This window comes from Zonotrichia albicollis, chromosome 3 (assembly GCF_047830755.1).
Source record: "Zonotrichia albicollis isolate bZonAlb1 chromosome 3, bZonAlb1.hap1, whole genome shotgun sequence".
NCBI lineage: Eukaryota > Metazoa > Chordata > Aves > Passeriformes > Passerellidae > Zonotrichia > Zonotrichia albicollis.
Genome location: NC_133821.1, coordinates 69,505,688 through 69,525,803, shown reverse-complemented (window position 1 = coordinate 69,525,803; position 20,116 = coordinate 69,505,688). Strand labels below are relative to the sequence as shown.

Sequence of the window (20,116 nt, the reverse complement as noted above, 5' to 3'; positions counted from 1 at the left end):
ACAGATTTGGGTGTAATGTTGCCAGGCATCAAGACGGAAAGTGGGCTCTCGCAGACCCAGTCTCCTCTGCAGAGCGGGTGCCTCAGTTACAGCCCAGGGTTTTCCACCCCACAGCCAGGCCAAACACCCTACTCCTACCAGATGCCAGGTGAGTAGCCACCTCTAAAATTTAAAGCTAAGTATTCCTTCCCAGTGCTAATAGGCTTATGTGTTGTCATTTTGATCATCTGTTACTTCAGATCTGGGCATGGAATGCAGTCCCTACTTGAGCCTTCTTTTGAATTTTTCAATGGAGTGAAATGCACTAATTTTTTTTTAGTGGCAGGTCTGGAAGCACTTTTTATATTTACTAATATATAAAAATCTCTTTTCCTTGTTTTTTATGTTCCTGAGTATAATTTGATACATAATGTTCCTGACATAATTTGATACTTGTTTCTCCTTGGATTAACGTAATTTTTTAGAATTTCTCCTTAATTGATATTTATTCTTTTATTTGCTATTCAGTTAATAATTCATTGATTACCCTCTGGTCACTGATAACCTATTTTATTTGAATCATTTTTAAACTTTTTATACAATGGGTAATCTTCAACATATTACAAACTGCAATATGAATCATCTGATTTATGTTGAAAACAAGGACATGCCTCATTACAGATTGATTAAAAACACCCGGATGTAGTCTTTTGAAAAGGTTCTGGTTTTGCAAACATAGCACTAAAGTATTAGAAATGAAGGCAAAAGAGAAAAACAGTATTTGAGGAGAGGTGAGAATGCAATAAACTGAAAAATCTTTCTAAATTGGTGAGATGACTTACTGCTGATACCTTCCTTGCATGGTGTGGAGAGGAACATATGCCTATGTGTATGGAAATAGTACTTAATTTCTTTTGAACTTTCATTACAATGCTTTATACTTCTAGTGGAAAATACAAGTGACTTTTTTGTTCTGTTTAATCTATATCTTAACATGGAATATTCTAATTAGAGTTTTATTTTGATTCACAAACAAGTTCTCAGAGTTAATTATATTTCTTAATTTCAGGTTCTAGTTTCACACCATCGTCCACTATTTATTCAAACAATTCTGTTTCAAATTCTACAAACTTCAGTAGTTCACAACAGGTATGAATATACCCATTTTTATTTTGCCAGTTACAAAATTACTTCTATAACTCCAGAGATAGCATGTTACTTTAATTTAGATCTGTTATGTTCAATGAGACTCACTGTGGTTTATTTTCTGTGGAAAATGATCAAACTCTTACTGGAAGCCTAGTTACATATTTTAGCACTTAAATATTTCAGCAGCTTCCCTGTAGTCTTTTAGTAAATATCTTTAAATTAAAAGACACTAAATATTTTTGAATTTAAAAAAATGCTAAATTAAGCCTTCTAAACACTAGCAAAAGTCATATGACTGTACGCTTAGAAATATTTAGTGGGAAAGAATTCACTCATTACTGTACTTAATGGAGTGCTCTGCTGCATCTGCTGTTTCAGGATTATTCTTCATACACAGCTTTTGGCCAAAATCAGTATGCACAGTATTACTCAGCATCAACGTATGGTGCATATATGACCTCAAACAACACGGCTGATGGCACTTCATCATCATCAACCTACCAATTACAGGACTCTCTCCCTGGCTTGACTAGTCAACCAGGTACAGATCTACATTCAGGTGAAAACAGTTTTTGTATTTTATGTGCTGTTTGTATAAAGATTTCCATATTCAACTTGCATGGATATTGATATTTTATGTTTGTGCCTCTCAGAAAACTTTGTCATGTAAACCACCCAAAATAAGCTATTTTACTGGTTAGTTAGGAAACCTGTCCAGTTTGTTTGCTAATTAAAGAAAGCTTTTTGCAGACTGAGATGGTTGTCTGTGTCACTGGCAGTGGAACAGTGCTGTTTCCACTGATACATTCTGAATTATTGCTGGGAAGAATTTAAAGCAAGATACTATTTTTCATTTAAGAGCACATGGGCTTTATTCAAATGTGTACAAGGCATGCTTGCTAATTCATTAATTTAAGTAACCAAGAATAGAGAAATTAGTTATTAGCACCACAAAGAAAAATTGTATTGGAATAGTTGAATTTGCAAGGAGAGCATTATCAGGAGACCTGAGGAGGCTCCCTTTGCCTGCCCAGCCCTGCCCTCTTGTGCACAGTCACCACAGCACAGTAGCCTGCTGCTTGCATTCCTAGGACATCCCTGGAGGGTAGTGGCAGTTTTTAATTTTTCTTCAGCACTCTTAGAGCAGTCTCTTTCAAGGGCACCAGCTTCACTCATCCAGTGCGGGCAGTGTCTGCCATTTCTAAAAAGTCTAAGAAACTGGCTTTTGGATTAGGCTCTGAATAGGGGAGGAATTTTTGCTTTAGTCACAAAATCACCTTATTGCATAGATCTTCCTAACAACTTATTGAAAATACAGTAGAAAGACTAATGTATTATTGTAATGAATTTGTACAAAGGAAAGGTAACACTGCATAGAAAAGTATAAGCAAGGGCTCACACATAAAATGAATTGCTTAAATTTGCTAAAAATACTGGAATTTTAACTAAATTAGTTGAAATTTTTCCTACCAGTAGTTTTCCTCAGGCTGATTTTTAAGATGTAACAGTGCACATGTTTGTCGGTGTATGTTTGGGGTGGGATATGGATATGGTTATGGATATGGATATGGATATGGATATGGATATGGATATGGATATGGATATGGATATGGATATGGATATGGATATGGTATGGAAGACTTGGAGATACATATTCCCATGAGTTTTGATGAAAAGTGCAATGTTATTCAGTAGTCTCAGAATGCAAATCTAGGAAAAACCTAAAGGTAACATGAAATCAAGTGAAATTTCAACAGGTGGAGGATATCTGTAACAGATACAAATCATATGCAAGGAATTTTTAGGAGAGTGTGGAGTGTACTCACAAGTTACATGTTTTGATGACTGTGTATGTCCTGTGCACTTTCACTTGCTGCTTTGTTATTCCTTCATATTCTTTTTTGAGAAAAATCAGACAGTTTCCCATGTTGTTTCTCCCCTAGGTATCTGTTTCCTAGAAACACTATGTAAATGTATAATGTATTTTTATGAGTACCATTAGTATTAAATAGACTTGGCAAAAAAAAAGGAATCTTAAATAGTTTGAACATGTTGGAAAAGTATTGAAGGCTTCACATCTGTGAATCAGTAAAGGTTTTTCCTGGTTGTGGATTGTTTAAGCATATGAACTTGTTCTCTTGTTAAGTAGGTTGAGCATCTGAGTTTAACAAATCCACCCCCATCTGCTCCTTATTTCTGTGAAGGGTTGCTGCAATCATGTGTCCCTCTGCTGAGAGTGAAACGCCCACTTTGTGAATGCATGACATGCCTGTGCCCTTCTGTGTCCCAGTAAAAATAAATTTCCATTGGTGAGGGGCAGTGTCTGGGAGATAATTTCAGATATCATAGATCATACTGCAGTTCTTTAGCACTCACCATGTCCACTTGCTGTCAAACAAGTCCTTAAGACTTACTCCAACAAAAACCTGAGACTAAACACAGCAAGGCACTTAAGTCTTCTGGCATCTCTACTAGTTGTTAATTCAAATATCTAATCAAAACCTCTAGTACTATCTGCACATACAGGATTTCTCATTTGCATAATAAATCCCCATCGGATCAAGAGTTAATATCAGCTACGATTTTATTTATTGACTGTGTAAAGAAAATGAGATGAAAATTGAAATAGACTTTACTCTTTTTGCTATTCATGACAAGTAATAACACACTACATTTCAGAAAAAAATGAAAAAGCAGGCCTGTAATGTTGGACCTGTCTTCTGGCTGCTCTGTCTGGTAAGGATATGTAACAAAAGTCAATCCATAAGGAAAGTATGAAGGGGCTCAGAAATTCATCCATTCCACATTTGTGTAATGCTCAGCTTCTTAAACCAGGGACTTCTCTTCTGAGCTTGCATTGAGCTTGCCTTATATTAAGATTTTTCAAAATGCACTCCTTACCACAGAGTATTTGTGAGATAAATAGGTGTCCCCTAGGGCACTTCATCTCAAACAGGGATAGCTCAGATGGACTGGGAGGTGAGGTGTCAGGACGTAAGTACACTTGAGCGTATTTGATGAATACACAAGTACATTTAATCTGGGGCAAATAAAACTCTAGCAGATAATATAGGCCTTGATAAAAGCTTCCTGTGAAGTCACCTTGCTATCATATATCCAGGGTTAGGGGAGGCAAATCACCACAGGATATTAGCTCCCATTCCATTACTGGGATGCAGCAAAGCTTAATTTGGTACCCACAATGAAGTCACCCTTCACAGCTTCTCTGGGAGACAGCATTAGGCTTTTATTCAGACTGCACAAACTCTTTTTTTCCTTCTTAAGTCATAGAACCATGTTTTAACAAGGAGGAGGGGATGTTCACATCATTGAACTGGAGGTGGGAAACAATCTCCTAGATGTGAAAGACCACCTCCATTTGTAATGTGTAATTCCCTTTGTAACTTGGTGCTCTAATTCCCTGTCCTCTAATGGGAGCTGCTGCATGGTCTCCACAGCATGAAAAGCTTCATATTGGACAAGTGTGTTGGATGTGTAAGAACATCTGTGATAAAGAGGTCATTCAATATTCTGGTTTTAACATTTTCCTCCTGTTCTCTTGGATCACTGGCACTGCTCACAGTCCCAGTGGGAAGAGGCTATGAGGTATATTTATTAGGCATGTGTTGAATATTGAGAAAGCTAAAAAATTTCAAGCATTGTAATAAAAATTTCTGTCTATCATAAGCTGCAGTAGGAGCTCTTTGTGATGTTAATGTTCTCAATACTCTTTGGTACCAGAATTTCTCACATTCTTTTATGTTACAGAGCTGAATTTTTAAAAAGTTTTCATTTTGTCAGCATTGACCTCATTTCTAAAGTAAACAGAGGATAAGAAAAGTGCAGTTTCTCCTTTAGACTGCTGTAGGTAGAAAGCAAATCAAGCAATTAAGCCTACAGTTGTTTAAGAAAACAAGCACCACAGACTTCTGCAGTTCTAAAATAGATGCATACCTTGCATTCAAGTAAGAGACAGCTGCTCATTCTGATTTAGAGATTAGTGTAATGAAATAAAGTTGGCTTTAAATATCTAGATTTTACAAGGAACAGCGATTAGTTACGGTACTGATTAATAGATAATTATGCAATCCTGTACAGCATTGTCCCAAGCAGAAGCCTAGAGCAACTGGTAATGGCTAATGCTAAATGAAAATTTGATTTATTTACTTCAGTTGTTGGGTAATTTCAGAGAAGATTTAGAAGAGGAGGTTTTTTAATATTTTATTTTTGGTAGATTAGAATAAACACAGTCATTGAGAACAGATGTTTGAATACATTACTGTGGAAATGAGTCTTGATTTTGTTGTAATGTGTTGAAGTGTTATAAATAAGAAGATTTTTGTGGTAAGAATGTAAACATTCATCTTCACTTTCTTAGTTTTTGCTTTTTCTTCCTGGGGGTTTGGTTTTGTACATTTTTTCCACTCAATCAGAAAAATCTAGGAAACTATTTTTGCACAGAGCTCTTGCACACTTAGAACTTATTTTGGAGCCATTGTAGGCTTTTGCTGCATAGGGATTCTGATTTGGATGCTTCTTGTACATTTCTAATTACCCAAGTACATTTTGCTGTTCTTATGGGGAAGAGCCAAGATAATGTGATCCTTATTGATTGCTTCACTGCCTGCTGTGACCTTGCTGACATCAACACCATGCCAGGAATAGAAATGAGTAGTCAACAAGAACTGTCTACTCTCCCCATTCTTTAGGGATTTCTGCCTGTGTGTCTTGTCCTTTCTCTGCATACCTCTATGAAAGGCCATTTAACCTCTTTTACTAATGCTCAGCCCCCTTCACTGTCGTGGTGACCCTCACCTGGACTAACCCCAGTTTGACATTATCTCTCTTCTACTTGGGGACCCAAAATTGCACATTTTTCCAAATGTGGTCTTGCAAGTTCAGAAGAGAGAAGAAAAATCAGTCTCCTTCACCTGCTGGACACTCGGTGATGCTCTTTAGTAAAAATGAAAAAAAAAAAAAAGATTCCAACTCAAAAAACAGATGCATCATAGATGACTTTTGGGAAATATTTGTACCAAGTATTAATTTATTCTGCATAGTTGCCATCTTGAGCACTTTTAACAAATATTAGCTGTGGCCCAGGAATGCTCAATTACAGGCAGCTCAAGGACGCTCTTGAATCAAAATCTGTACTAGATGTCAGATCAAAGCTGTACCCTTTCCTCCTCTTCTGGAGAAAAATCAAATCATTATTAATAGGATAAATTAAGAAGGAGGTTTTTTGGCATTTAGCACTTGGGAACCTAGCCAAACTGCATTTACTGCTAGAAGTTTTGAAAGCTGAAGATGCTAAGCTTCATTAAATGAGTAATGAATGGGCTTGAGTGTGGTTGAGACGAGCTATGCCGTACCAGGCCAAAGGCCCTCCCAGCACATCTCTGTGACAGCCCACAGTGCCTCATGCTTAGAGAAAGACCATCAGAGCACAGCAAGTACTACTTCATGCTCTTGCAGGTACTAACTGGAATATTGCATTTAATAATATGACTTTACTCTGACAATTTATGGGCTGAGGTATGATGAAGGAAAAAAGTGAACTTTACTAAAGAGCAGGTGACATGGAAGGAGGACGTGAAACTGGAGGCTGCCTGGCTGTTCTGGATCATGGATTAGTGCCAAAGTGTCTTCTGGTAAAAGTAAAGCAGGATTTGGAAATAAGTCTAGCTGAACTGAAAACATGGGAAATTAACTGCTTTAATTAAAAAGCATTTCATGTTCTGAGAAACCATTAGTATGACTTCTAAAATACCCCTGTCTTGGATATATTTATATTTTGCCTAGGCTCGTGTATTTGTGTATATGCACATGTGTATGTGTCATTTTAATTTTTGTCTTGTTCTGCTGAGGTTTATAGTGTTTTGTTGGTAAAGCCAAAAGTGTGTGTGTGGCATCTGCTGATCCCATCTACATAAGAGAAGCCACATTATCGTTCTTTTTATACAACATTTTTACATGTCTCTTGTCATTGGCATACAGACATGTTGAACTTTGAGGGAAAAAAGTTGATTATTTAAAAATCCAGCACTAATTTTGGCATGAATGGTTGCCTCTACAGGAGAGTTTGACACAGTGCAGAGCCCCTCCACGCCAATCAAAGATCTTGATGAGAGAACATGTAGGAGTTCTGGGTCAAAGTCTCGGGGTAGAGGGCGGAAGAATAATCCATCACCCCCTCCGGACAGTGACTTGGAGGTATGTCTGTGGTAATTGATGAATGTTAATGTGGAAGTTTCTTCTGATGAAGTGTAAATTCTGAATACTGCAGCTGTGAAAATAGCTTAAAGCATTTTAAAGACATTATGGACTCAGTCTTGCTAACTGAATGTAACAGAGAGTAGTAGCTGCTTTAATCTGCATGCACAGTGAGACTTTACTTTCTGCATTACATATCTGTCACTTTCTTGTGCAATAGAACCACAAGCCTGTACTCAAAAGTATCACATTTTCTTTTGGTTTTTGAAACAGGAAATCTCAGCTGTATCTCTCCGCTTCATTACATGTATTTATGGATGCAATGGAAATAGCCAGGATCGCCTGGTCATAGCCTTTTAAATATTTAGGCACCAGTTTGTGCTTGTGTTTGTAAGTTCTATCAGCACATCTCAGTGAGGCAGCTTACCTCAGTGAAGTCATGGCTGTGCCTTGCAGTGGCAGGAGCAGCAGGAGGAAGCAGAGTGCCTGTGTGTGTGTGTGTGTGTGTGTGTGTGTGTGTGTGTGTGTGTGTGACACTCCAGCTGTGGCACCAGGGACACCAGGCTGTGCTGCCTGCCAGGGCTCTGTGTCCCCTGCTGCCACCACTGCCACCAGAGCAGCGCTGGGAGCCAGCAGCCCTGGCCTGCCCCACTGCCCTGCCCTCCCTGACCAGCCCTGCATACAGCACAACACAAAATTGTTGCTGCGACTTGGCTGACCAAGGGCCTCTCCTGGGGTAGCAGGGTGGGCTGCAGGGCTGGGAACTGAGTGTAAATGCTGTTGCTTTTCTACAGAAACTTACCTTTTTTTTTCTTCAAAGGATTTAATTTTTCCAGTGAAAACACTAACTTCTTACATTTCAGGGTTTCTTTTGGTTGGTTGAGTTTTTTTCTTCATTATTTTTACCAGTGAGAATCAAAACAAGCAAAATTGTATGAATGAAACTGAGTTAAAATAATCTGGTTTATCCTTCAGTATGGCAGTATTCTATATGGCAGTGGCAAATAGCACTTTTACCCAAGATTTTAGTTACACAGTAGAAATAAAAAGAATCTTGAATCAGTAAGACTTGCAGAGAAATATCTGAAAGTTCTGTTTATCCATAACAATTATGTTTGATCCCAAATCACATTTCTGAAATCTGTATTACAGAGCTTTTGTGAAAAGCTTTTTAGAGAACAAATAAGACATAGTTGAAGAGTTAAAAAGTTACTGCCTTTTGACTTTTTACAGTGCATGATACACTGTTATTGCTGATTTTCAGAGACAACCTGCTCAGTTAATAAGTACTTGGTTAAACTTCTAGACTCAGTTGACTTTTAGTCTCCCTGGGTGGTGCGGTGGTGGGACTGTGATGTTATTTGTTCAATAATATTTTCCTCTATTCTGCTTTCAGCGTGTATTTGTTTGGGATTTGGATGAAACAATCATAGTTTTTCATTCGCTGCTTACAGGATCCTATGCACAGAAGTATGGCAAGGTATGTGAGCTGTGAATTTTGTGGCAATTCACTGCAGCTATCTGGCCTGACTATGTACATGTTTTTCACCTCTGTGTTCTTTATGGGTGAAGTTAGAGGTAAAGTGTACAGTAAACCCCATTTTCAGAGGGTTAATGTGAAGAAGTCTAGGAGAGGAATAAGATGCAGCCCCTAAGTGCAATACATAAGGCAGGGCTGAAGCAGATGCTGCAAATAAGAGGAGAATTTATAGAGAATTTATAGAGGATGAGGTTCCTGACATATGCTGGAAGAGACATTGCAGGGAGATAATAGATTAAGTGCACAAATGGAAAAAACTGACAATATCTGGAACAGTAGAGGAAGAAAGAATAAACTGGGCTGGTGGGTGAATTTACCAGGAAATTTATGAATAGGATGAGTAAGAGTCTGACTTATTTCAATGCCAGCTGCAGATGTTGTTCTTTGACTCCCCACCTTTTTCACTGAATTTTTGGTTCCCTTGGCTGCTTCTGGGGTGAGTAATGCTGGGGAGTGAAACCCTCTCCCAAGTAGTTTTAAGCATCCTCTCCCCTCCAATGAGTCCAAAAGGAGTTCATGTCACAGAGTGGGAGAGCAGGAAGAGGAGTGAGGGAGGCAAGGAGAGGCAGTGGCAGACAGCAGGAGCTCTGGAGCTGGTTCTGGGAGTCCAGGGAATGGCTGCTTGCACAAGGTGAGAAGGGTCTGGTGTGTAGCAACAGGAGCAGACTAATGGGAGAGGTAGAGATAAGGGCCTGGATAAAACAAAAAAAATTAAAAAAAATGTGGAAGGAGGAATGGACAGAGGGGATGTCAATATGTACATATATTGTTTTCTCTGTGCTGTTCAAGTGAAATTAATGCAAAGGTATTTCTTTTTAAGAACGAAATCATGTTGTCTCAGATGTGGGGCTTGTTTAGCATGCTTTCAGCATCTTTATTCCATCCAGAATCAGATGTTTGAGAAAAGAATGTGAGAAACAGTACATTACAGAAAGGCTTTTCACAACCCCCTCCCCTATCAGTGGGTTAGAAATGTCCAAAGCCAGAACCTATGCATTGTAACCAGAGAGGGGCCAGTCTTCCATGCAATCAACCTTTTTTGGTTATTAAAAAAGAAAGTTAACAGGAAAAACCACAGGCCAAGTGCAAAATTTGAATTTCTGGAATGCTAAGATAATGATAGGTACTCATGTCTTATAAAAGTCTGCCTTCCTTGCTTTGCAGCTTCCCAGTGCCAGATCTCTGCACTTTTCAGTACTCTGTCAAAAAATCCTCTTCTGCTCTTTTTCAGACATTGTAACAACAGTGACTTTGTCAGAACCATTTCCAATTAGTAGTTATCAAAACAAGAGAGAAACCTAGCTGAACATGAACTTTTGTATCACTTTGAGAGTAGCTCATAGACTACCACAGGACTTGCTAAATTGTCACAGTGATAAAGTTTTTTCCAGATAAAGTTATTCCTTTCAGTCTTTTTTGATTGTGCCCTTTGGATGTTTCTGTAATCAACTGTAACACATAGTTTTAAAAATCAGAGCTCATTTTGTAGTTCACAAAACATCTGTGGATGACTTTGAAAACTGTCTTGGAAACAGCAACAGAAATGTAATTTCTCTGGGTAAATTAGTAATGGCATATTAACAGATAGTAGTACTGACAGCAGATAAAGTCTTATATAAACCAAAAGCGTCTCAAGGCTTAGTGAAATTAATATAGTTATACTGCTGAGATCAACATCAGTAAACAAATGTCAAATGCCATGGATGGCAATGAAGCAAAGGGTGCAGAATTACAGAATTCTTAAGTAAAATCCTCTTTTTCTTTTTCTCTCTCTTTTTTTTTTTTCTGATACTGATAGGTGACATCCACTCAAGTAGGTTATTTCCAGACCCTATAAAATGAAAATAGTAGACTTTTTCCTTCCTGCAGTGACTGCCATTGCCATATTTACATAGAACTTGTGTGATGAGTTGTTACCAGTGCAAATCAAATATAAATATTGTTGACTGCAAGGGAGCTAGAGCAGTAGGAAAGGGAATACAGGAAGAGTTTATAATGGATAGGCTTTAGCTTTTGCATGTCCTTGTAGAGTTGCCTAAATTTAAGGTGGGATGTGTCTCAGCCTAAGTGCCTAAGAGGTTAGAAATGGGAGAAGTGAAAGATCCCACAGAAAGACTTCACTAAGCTCTGGTACATGACATTTTTAGCACATATGGTCCTTGTCTTTTCTGCATATGATTTCCATCTGTATACAAGGGCTTAATCGAGACTGAAGATTGGATTGTTATGATAATTGGGTTGCTGTAGAGTAAATGTTCCAAAAATTGTGAGGTCGTCAGCAGAAGTCTTGTTATCACATAAGTCTCTCAAAATTTTTTAGAGAACAGTTTGTCTTGGAAAGGTGGTATAAAATTGTTGCCTAGCAATGAAAAAAGAAACAGGGTAGTGTAAAATAGTGAAGATAGTAAATTATTTAACTGTGATGATTTGCTGTCTGATTTTAAAAAGTAAAGGCATCTAAAGTCACACAGATGCTCAGCTGTGAATAGCATTTTCTTCCACATATATTTCATGAGCCCATTTTGTATAAAATAGTAAAGGTACTCACAAAAAAAGAGAAACTACACCAAAAAAAACCTGGCAGGACAAGCCGAATTTTCCCTTTCTCCCATTTTAATTTTTTACATGAGAATAATGTGTAGTTAAAGTAAACATTGCTTTAAGGAAAGGCAACTTCTTATACCAAGTGTTCCACTTCATCCTTGGAAGGAGTGAGATGCTGAGTTTAGAGCTAGTGGGAATATACAAACAGGCAAGGATATTCGCCTTCAGTTCTTTCTCATGTACTTATTGACATAAAAACATTAATTCCATGTTTTCACCAGCTTATTCCTGGTTTTTTGAGTACCAGGTAAAAAAAAAAAAAACAAAACAGGAATTACTCTTTTAATCTCTCTGTTTTGCTGCAGTTCAGGCTGCACAGGGATGCAGTGAGAGGAGGTGCAGCATATTATGGCCTGGCATAGGGATCCACATGTGAGTGCAGGAGCACTTGAGAGCTGCAGTTGTATCTGGAAATAAACACTTTCAAAAGGTTTCTACAGTTTAACTAGTGGTTGGAGTAGAAGAGAAAAAGGAAAGTCAAACCAGCATCTCCTTAGGCAAGGAGGGCTTTCATTGGCAGAGATTATTTGGAAGGCCTGGATCCAGTAGGCAAGTTTTAGGTTGTGTATTTGTCAAGAGAATAGCAGATTTCTGACTTACACCTAAGGATTTATGAAGCTGAGAATGAACACTCTACTTGGTATATACTTGTTCAGCACTTTGCATGGAATGATGTCAAAAATTTCTAGGATAATTATTTGATGTCAAAATTTTATAATAACCATGCTAAAACAGAAATAGTGATTTGCTGAAGGATGCTACTGTAAGCATCTCTTTAAAAATGGGACAAATTGCTGCTGCTTATCTGTGTGCCAGTAGAGTACAGCTTTAAACTCAACTGAACTGGGAGAGATTTGGCCAGAATTTGACCAGAGTATCACTTCTGCATTTAAAATATAGAGCTTTCCTAGGAGAATATTCCATGCCTTGCTGTTGTCTACCTGTGGCTGTTTCTCTCTGGCTTTTGGTATATTGGTTATTCTACTGGGCTAACATAGAAAGAGAATAAAAACTACACTACACCTGTGTTAGGTTTCAGGAAAGCTGTGCTGCCTTCCAGCAGTAAGATCACCTCTCACTTTCCCACTCATTTGCTCATCTGCATTGTACTTCATTAAACCAGTACACTTCTATTTTTAATTACTTACTGCAGTAGCAAATTGTGAACATTGGCATTGGAGCTGTATCATTATGAGTTGTGTGGATGATGATGGTTTTTGCAGCTGAGCACCAGTTGACAGATAAGGTTTTCTACAATGCTGAGCTCTTAAGTGAGCATTTATGGATGTGACAGGACATCTGTTAGGAGATGTCATCATCTCTTAAAAGTTTATGAGGTACATTCTTATTCCCTGTGAACAGTGTGTATTCTTTGTTCCATTGCATTCCAGTTATTCTTGCTGATTGAAGGATGATTAAGCTGGAGTTTTTCTAGTTCCAAGCATTTATATTTTATTCATTTCTCCCAGGTCAATCCAGAGAGCTAGGATTCCGAGATTAATGCTGTGACTCAAAGTGCAACTGTTTAGAAGAAGAATAAAATTCCTTTGTGATCTTAGAAGATGGAGAATGTGATTTCCAAGTGCAAAAATCAAAACAAATCCACACTTGATGATCATATTTGGCCATTTTTTTGTAACTTTGCAAATGACAGAAAGTTGTCAGGGAAGCCTCATTAACCTTGTGCACTTCTCTGGAAAGGGCTCAGAAGCTTTTTACTGCTCACTGTCTGCTTGTCTGCTCATTAAACACAAAAGCTTTGTCACCATTAACATCCATAATGGCGTTCCCAAATTCACTCCTAAATATTATCTTGTCCACTTGTATTAATAGTGTATCTCTCATCACCTCCAGTTATCCTCTCCATTCACTCCCTCCTTGTCTGAGACCTCTGAGTTGATTTTCCTACTGCCTTCTAGAGAGAATGGAACAGAAACTCCCTATGGAGTACGTGAGTTTTCCTTCATCAGCCACCAGCCACGGTTACCAAGAAGAGATGTGTTCTCTTCCTCCATCACCACCCACATGAATTTCTCCTGGGACAAGTGTCCCCTATGAGAGAGTGAGGGCTGAACTTTGATCTAAGAACCTACATAACATAAAGAAGTCTCTTTAAGCTAAAATATTGGTACTTAATGTTAGTGCTTCCACTTTTTCCCAAGGTCAATTTTGTTTTAAGTCTGTGCAGGACAGCCATCCATTGAAAATAAGTTCTTAAAATTTTGCTTATTTTCTTGCTTATTTTTAAGGCTTCATGAATGCAAATTCCTGTCACAATGAATCTGCCTAGCAGTCTGTTTATCTCTTCATTTTCCAAGGTTTTATTAAAGTCACTTTGGTGTTTGCAGATTTTTTCCTAAGAAATGAAATTATTTTAAACATGTGCAGAAACCTGACATTCCAAAACAGTATTAAATACATCTCTTCCACTAATGGACACTGAGCTTTTGGGGCTTTATTCCAGTTACTCTCTACTTGATCAAAACATTTAAGTATTGGTCCTCCCAGGATATTTTTATCTAGTCTCCCAGGAGGCATTCCAATGGATGGACCAGTCTGGTACAGAAGTCCACAGACAGACAGTCTGGCTCCAGTTTAGTGCCTTCATCTTAACATAACTAAAGTAATTTGTATTTAGGTGTACAAAAGTTTTGTAGCTGGTCTTGATTCTTCTGCACACTAATGATATCTGGCTAACATCATACCTCTGTGGGCCAAAGAGTTGTTCTTTTTTCTGTGAATTATCTGGGGAAAACTTCCAGATTTTTTATTAATCATTTTTTCCTCTATTGTGTGTGCTTGTGCAGAGTAGCACAAAATACAGTTTTGACAGAAATTCAGTCTGCCTCTTACTAAGTTTTTCAGGTGGCTGTGCTAAGTTCTGTACCAACTGCAAGTTTCTTGCTTTCTTTTCAACACACAATGGTTTGTGCCACTTGAATCAATCTGTAACTTCTGCTTCAGGCTGAAAGACAGTAAAATGATGATTGTCATATTCCTCCATATTGTGCAAACACTATAAAGCCACGCGACCCTTAAAAAAATCTGCTTTCTTGTCTGCTTTTTTATGTGAAGGAAAGAACTTAACCTGGCAAGACCTGGATGGAACATAATTTTTAATTCTTGTTAAACAGTTGCAGTGCAAAATTTTGGGCAATTTATTAAGGGAAGAATTGTTCAAATCTTGAGAATTCAATTCCAGCAATTCTCCCTAGCAGAAGTTGTACAGGAAGATCCCAGAGTGATTTTATGCTAAGCTGAAATGAATTCCCTTTGCTTTGCTTTATTTTATTTTACATACCATACCTAGCAATAGCCTTCTCATGCCTTTGTCAAAACAGGAATGTAGGAAATATAATTTTAATAGTAATAGTCAGGCATAACTGGTTACAAAAGTACTATTAATAAGAAAATCATAAGAGCTTTGTCATATTTACATTTTTCAACTATACCAGGCAAGGCAGGAAATTGTCATACATAGTTGGTAGTTTCTGTAAAAACAAATTGAATTATAACTGAAAACGTTATAGGAAATTTCTGCATTCAAGTCTGCTTCTGCCCAGGAAGGGGTAAAAAAGAGGCTGAGAATTAAATGTCTGAGATTCCAGCTTTGGAAGCACTCCAGTGAATAACTTATATAAATAATAATGAGTTTCCACCTGTGCATAAAATTCTGCACATACTTTAGTGTTCGTGGGATTGAAGTAAAAAAGTGTATTGCAAATACTCTCTGCTATGTTGTATCTAGAGAGAAAAGATTTATATTTACAATGCGCAGAAAATGCAAATGAAAGAGACAAACACGTGTTTATATGTGATGACATTTTGATAAAAGCATTATGGCTTGATGACGAATCTCATGAGTCCTGGGTATTTTAGTGATTTGTGTTGTCAGTGCCTAACATGAGTTTTGCTCATCTGTTAATGGTGTTCCTTAATCATCCTCTTGGAAATCTGACCTTTGCACTTGGTGCTGCCTTCAGCCATGTGACTTTCAAATCCATTTATCATTACTACAGAAGACAGAATGGATAAAATTCTGTTCCTGCATTTGTTTTTGGCTTCTGAAAGGTACTCTAGATCTGTTCAAGGGTCTACATAAAAATATTTCCTTTCACTGCCAGAGAATTGGGTATAACTTTGGATCATTACAACTTCTTGAACACTATTTTCTCTTTCAAGTATGCCTTTTCCATGAGCAAGAGTCAAAGTATGTCAGTGTTTCAGATTTTACCATTAGTTATTAAGTGCTTGAATGCAGAATCCATCTTTTATTCCGTCATTGCAAAGCCCTGGAATAGTGAGTGTCTGATCCTGGTTGGGAAGTCTTTCATCCTAATGCTAACAAATTATAATTTGAGGTTTTGTGAGATTTTGTTGCTACATGCTGATAAATATTTAGACTTTAAATCTCAAAGTATTTAAGAAGGGATTCTGAAAATTTGCTTATGTCAGTCAGAGATTAAATTATGAAATATTTTTTTCATATTTTGATGAGAAGAGGACCGCATGTGTTTTAAAAGTCCACTGCAGTTGTGTTAAGCATAAAAAAGTTAACGGCACCCCACAAGCTCAGGCAGATGATTAGGGCAACAATCAAACTAATTACTAGGTGTCAGCAAAGCACCAGGGACCGTTGCTCTAAACCAGCTCTAAGGTAACACAAATCTACTTTACCTCTCTCCTAGCAAACCCAGAAAATTTGAATTCATTACCTTGCCTTAGCTGTATGCTTAATGCTCTCAGACACTGTTATTGCAGGTCAGGAGATTTGTGGTGTCTTGCTGAGGCAGAGCAATTTGAGAGTGTGAAAGACGACCTACAAACAAATGCAACATTCTAATTAATCTTATCCAGGGACAGTATTCCTGTGTTTCACCAGCAATGAAGGGATCTGTAGCAAACAACAAACTTATATATGCTTTTCCCAGAAAAATATGTTCCTGCATGCATCTTTTATGAAAAGTGACATCCCTATTTCCAGTCTTCTTTATACTTGTTTATGTTTATATTTATGTGTACAGTTCAGCCAGTTTGCAAATTGCTCAACTTTAAAAAATTTGATTTTTCAATATCCACAGCTCTCTGAATTTTCTCACAAACAGAGGTTCAGCAGTGTCTTATTCCAGCATTATATTAAAATAGCTTATTACTGAAAGGATTTCAGGGAAATTTCTAACAGTGTTAATTTTTCAAAACACTTTATATACATAATTTTTTAAAGTAATTCTTATATAATTTAGAGGTATGTAATAGCTAATCTTATTTTTTATTTTTTAAGGATCCACCCATGGCAGTGACCCTTGGACTACGAATGGAAGAAATGATTTTTAATCTTGCTGACACACATTTATTTTTTAATGATTTAGAGGTAAGAATCAAAGGAGTGCTAGCACCAGTATTCCTGATTTAGTGGCTTTGTTGTGCATTAGTGTTTATTGTGTGTGACATTTCTGCCTGTGTAGTTTTTGGTTTGTCATACTCTACTCAGAGAGAGGTTATCCAGTGGCACTGACTTCTGGTGCCACCAGAGTCCTTCTGTGAAACTCAGTGAGAGAGAGAATCTGCAAACTACCCATTCCTTTCTTTGTCCATCTTTTTTTGGTTTCCATGTGTGTAAAGCTGTCTGCTGTCATCTCCAGGATGGCAGCATGTATGCCTCACGTTCTTCTCTTGAAGTTCTCCATATTCATTTGCTTTCAATCGGTGCCCTCATCTGACCAGAAGAGATGAGATGTTCTTTTGTTGAGCAGCCTTTTGGCTACAGGCCTGTGTTACTTGTTGAAATGTAGAATATTCTTCATTTACCTCAAAGAAAGCAGCATCAGAGATCTGGGACTGTGATAGATGCTCTGATCAGTGATTTCTCTTCCCAAGGTAACCAGGCAATCAATGTATTGTCACAATATACCCAGGGAATATAATTTGGCACTTGGTCAGAAGGAGAGACCTCTTCCTAGGAAGTGCCCTCTGACAGGTGGGCAGCTCACCTGTCAAAGGACATGGATGGACTCTCACAGGGACAATGGTCTGGGAGCAGGCCTGTAGCTGAGCTTCACAGGCTTCTTATTTCACTCTTAAGAACCCAGATCTATTAACATAGACAGTGACAGCCTACAACCATGTGTGTCAAGACAGAGGGTGAAAAACAGTTTTCAAATTAACCCAGGGGTTTTTCAGACCTTCTGCTGGTCTAAAATTGTTGTTTTCTTACTGAGAGTAGATCCCAGACTTCCTTCCATGGACAGATACTTGCCATGAATGGGAGCTGGAAGACTTCAAGGTTTTATTTTGAATCCTAGAGAAAGGTTTCTGGTGACTGAATAGACAAAATAAAGATAAGTGAAATTTTTCCATCCACTGAGATGTTGATTTTGTCTTTTGTCCCTTCATCAAGTAGGTAGTAAGAAAAGCAGAAGGTGCCAGTTTGTGGTTGTCTTCATCATCCCCTGCAGATCTTATTTATTCTTAGCTCTTTTTAAGTCAAGAAACTGGAATCTACTTCACTCCACACCTGACCAGCACTTCCTCCTTGCAGCAGCAGAAACCAAAGCAAGTAAAGCCCTGGACATGCCTTTCTCACTGTGTGCTTTATTGCAGTTCTAGAGAGGCATCTCTTGACAATGCAAGTACATTCAGTGAATGTCTCCTTCTGGTGCCCTATATCAGGGAGAGATTCCAAATAAATTTTTCAAAGCATTTCTTAAATTTCTTTTAGTAGACCTTTGCCCCTGCATGTTCAGAGTTTATGTGGCATGAATGAAATTTAAACCATTCTGTAGAATCTGTTCTTCAATGTTGTGCTGAGTTCAAGTGGAAGAGTTCAGCAAAATGGAGCTTTGCCCTCCTTCCGTACTTCTTTATTCTTGCTTATGGCTACTGAAACTTCATTCCTTTCTCTCATTATTTATTTTGTCTGTAGATTCATAAGTTCAGCTGTCATAGGCAGATCATTACATTTTGGCTAATCTTCATAGGATGGTTTTAATACCCCTGTCCAAAAACTCATATGCCAGCTCATTCCAGAGCTTGAACAATTCCCAGCTTTAGATAAATAAAAAAATAGTACTTGGGAACTGTCTCAGAGAGTCTCGTAAATCAATCAGTTTGATTTGATTAAAAGCAATTTATATATATATTTAATAATCACAATTTCTACAAGAAATTTTGTACTTTATGGCCCAGAATTCATCTTGGCCTCAAAGCCAACTCTCTTACAAAATTACCAAAATTCCAAAGTTCAAATGCTGAAATGAGTTGTATGCATACATTCTCTGTGTGTGAGAAGACCAGGAATTTTGTATCTTCTTAGCAAAAAGGATAAAGTGCCCAAGCATGTAGAGGCAGCGTTTATTATGCTGATGGATAAACCTGTCTGTTTAAATCTGTTTGCAGAGCACATGGCCATTATTGAATATTTAAGTGCATCTGCATGATGAATGTGTAATGAATTCTGAGGATTCCCAGAGTCGGACTTGGTTCTCTCCCTCATCTCCCCTCCTCTCCCCATCTCTCTTTCTCTGTCTTCCTCTCTCTGTCCTCCCCCAGGGGAGCAGAAGTGGGTGCTGAGCTGCTGATGATCATGGCCATCAAGACACGAGACCTTCAGTTCTCAATGGAGGAAATGAGACAGGCCTTTATTTCCTAGGCAGACAGATTGCTTATCTGTTCACCTTGTCACTTTTTCAGTGGTGAGCCCTCAGGTCCCACACCTTCTGTCTTGCTTTCATCTTCAGCCCACAGTTAACCTCGTGGCTCTGGACGTGACAACTGTGAAGTACTACTGAACCTGTGTACCTGTAATATTTACTCCAGTCCCTACATCTCCAAACTTTCTTTTTTTCCTGTCTTTCTTGCTTACAAACACTGCATAGCAGATTCTAGGAATAATAACCAAGTTATTGAAGTTGTCACATACAAAAAGAAAGTTTTCCTTCCTCTATGCAAATCCGTGTTGCTGCAGCAACTGCTGATGCAGGAATTCCGATCTGCTGAGACGCTCCCTGCTGACCCAGTAACCCATGTTCTAATCAGCCAAGCTGCACTTTTATTTCAGGCTAGGCTGTTCTCCAGCCACTGCATTCTCAGGGTATAAATTTTAGTTAGCTTGAGAAGTTTCTCTCAGGAGGGCAGTTGGTGTTTTGCCATGAAAATAGGAGTCTGGTGTTCCAGAAAGTTCATGTGCCTAAACAGCGCTTGGGGATGGGACTCAGATTTATAATAATGGCCAAACCAAGGCATTCTCTTTTCAGCCAGGTAAGGAATAAAATTGAGATTTTCTTCATATCTCAGTATTAATTCTAAGACAGCATTTAGAAATGTATAATAGGTAAATATATAATAGGTAAGGCCTATTATGCACACCAAAAAGCCCAAATTTCTCCAAATTGCAAGTAGCAATTCAGACATGAATCTTCCAATTATTTCTCTCCACTCTCAAGTCAATGAATAGAAAGAGTATTCATTTCAAACAAACTGAATTATATTTCAATTTTTATCATTATCCTATCATATTTTAAAGGAGGTTTTGTCCTTTTTTTCTCACTAGAAATAAAAATTAGAAATTAAGATTTAGGTAAATCTCAGAATTTGGGAGGTGGGTAAGACTAGTTTTAAGAGAGACTGAAGCAT

The 20,116-nt window shown here is 37.9% G+C and overlaps 1 protein-coding gene across 16 annotated transcripts in view; it reads left to right on the top strand.

The window, feature by feature from the left end:
* The window catches only part of EYA4 (EYA transcriptional coactivator and phosphatase 4), a 143,843-nt gene that overhangs the window by 109,565 nt on the left and 14,162 nt on the right, over positions 1 to 20,116 (top strand). For 11 of the 16 annotated variants that reach the window (XM_074537788.1, XM_074537791.1, XM_074537792.1 and 8 more), the window contains 6 exons: positions 5 to 148; positions 1,049 to 1,128; positions 1,507 to 1,687; positions 7,205 to 7,341; positions 8,738 to 8,821; positions 16,767 to 16,856. In XM_074537788.1, coding sequence (XP_074393889.1) covers positions 5 to 148; positions 1,049 to 1,128; positions 1,507 to 1,687; positions 7,205 to 7,341; positions 8,738 to 8,821; positions 16,767 to 16,856 — 716 coding nt within the window. The remainder of the gene's footprint in view (positions 1 to 4; positions 149 to 1,048; positions 1,129 to 1,506; positions 1,688 to 7,204; positions 7,342 to 8,737; positions 8,822 to 16,766; positions 16,857 to 20,116) is intronic. The other 5 variants (XM_026797369.2, XM_026797368.2, XM_074537795.1 and 2 more) reach the window with 2 other exon arrangements.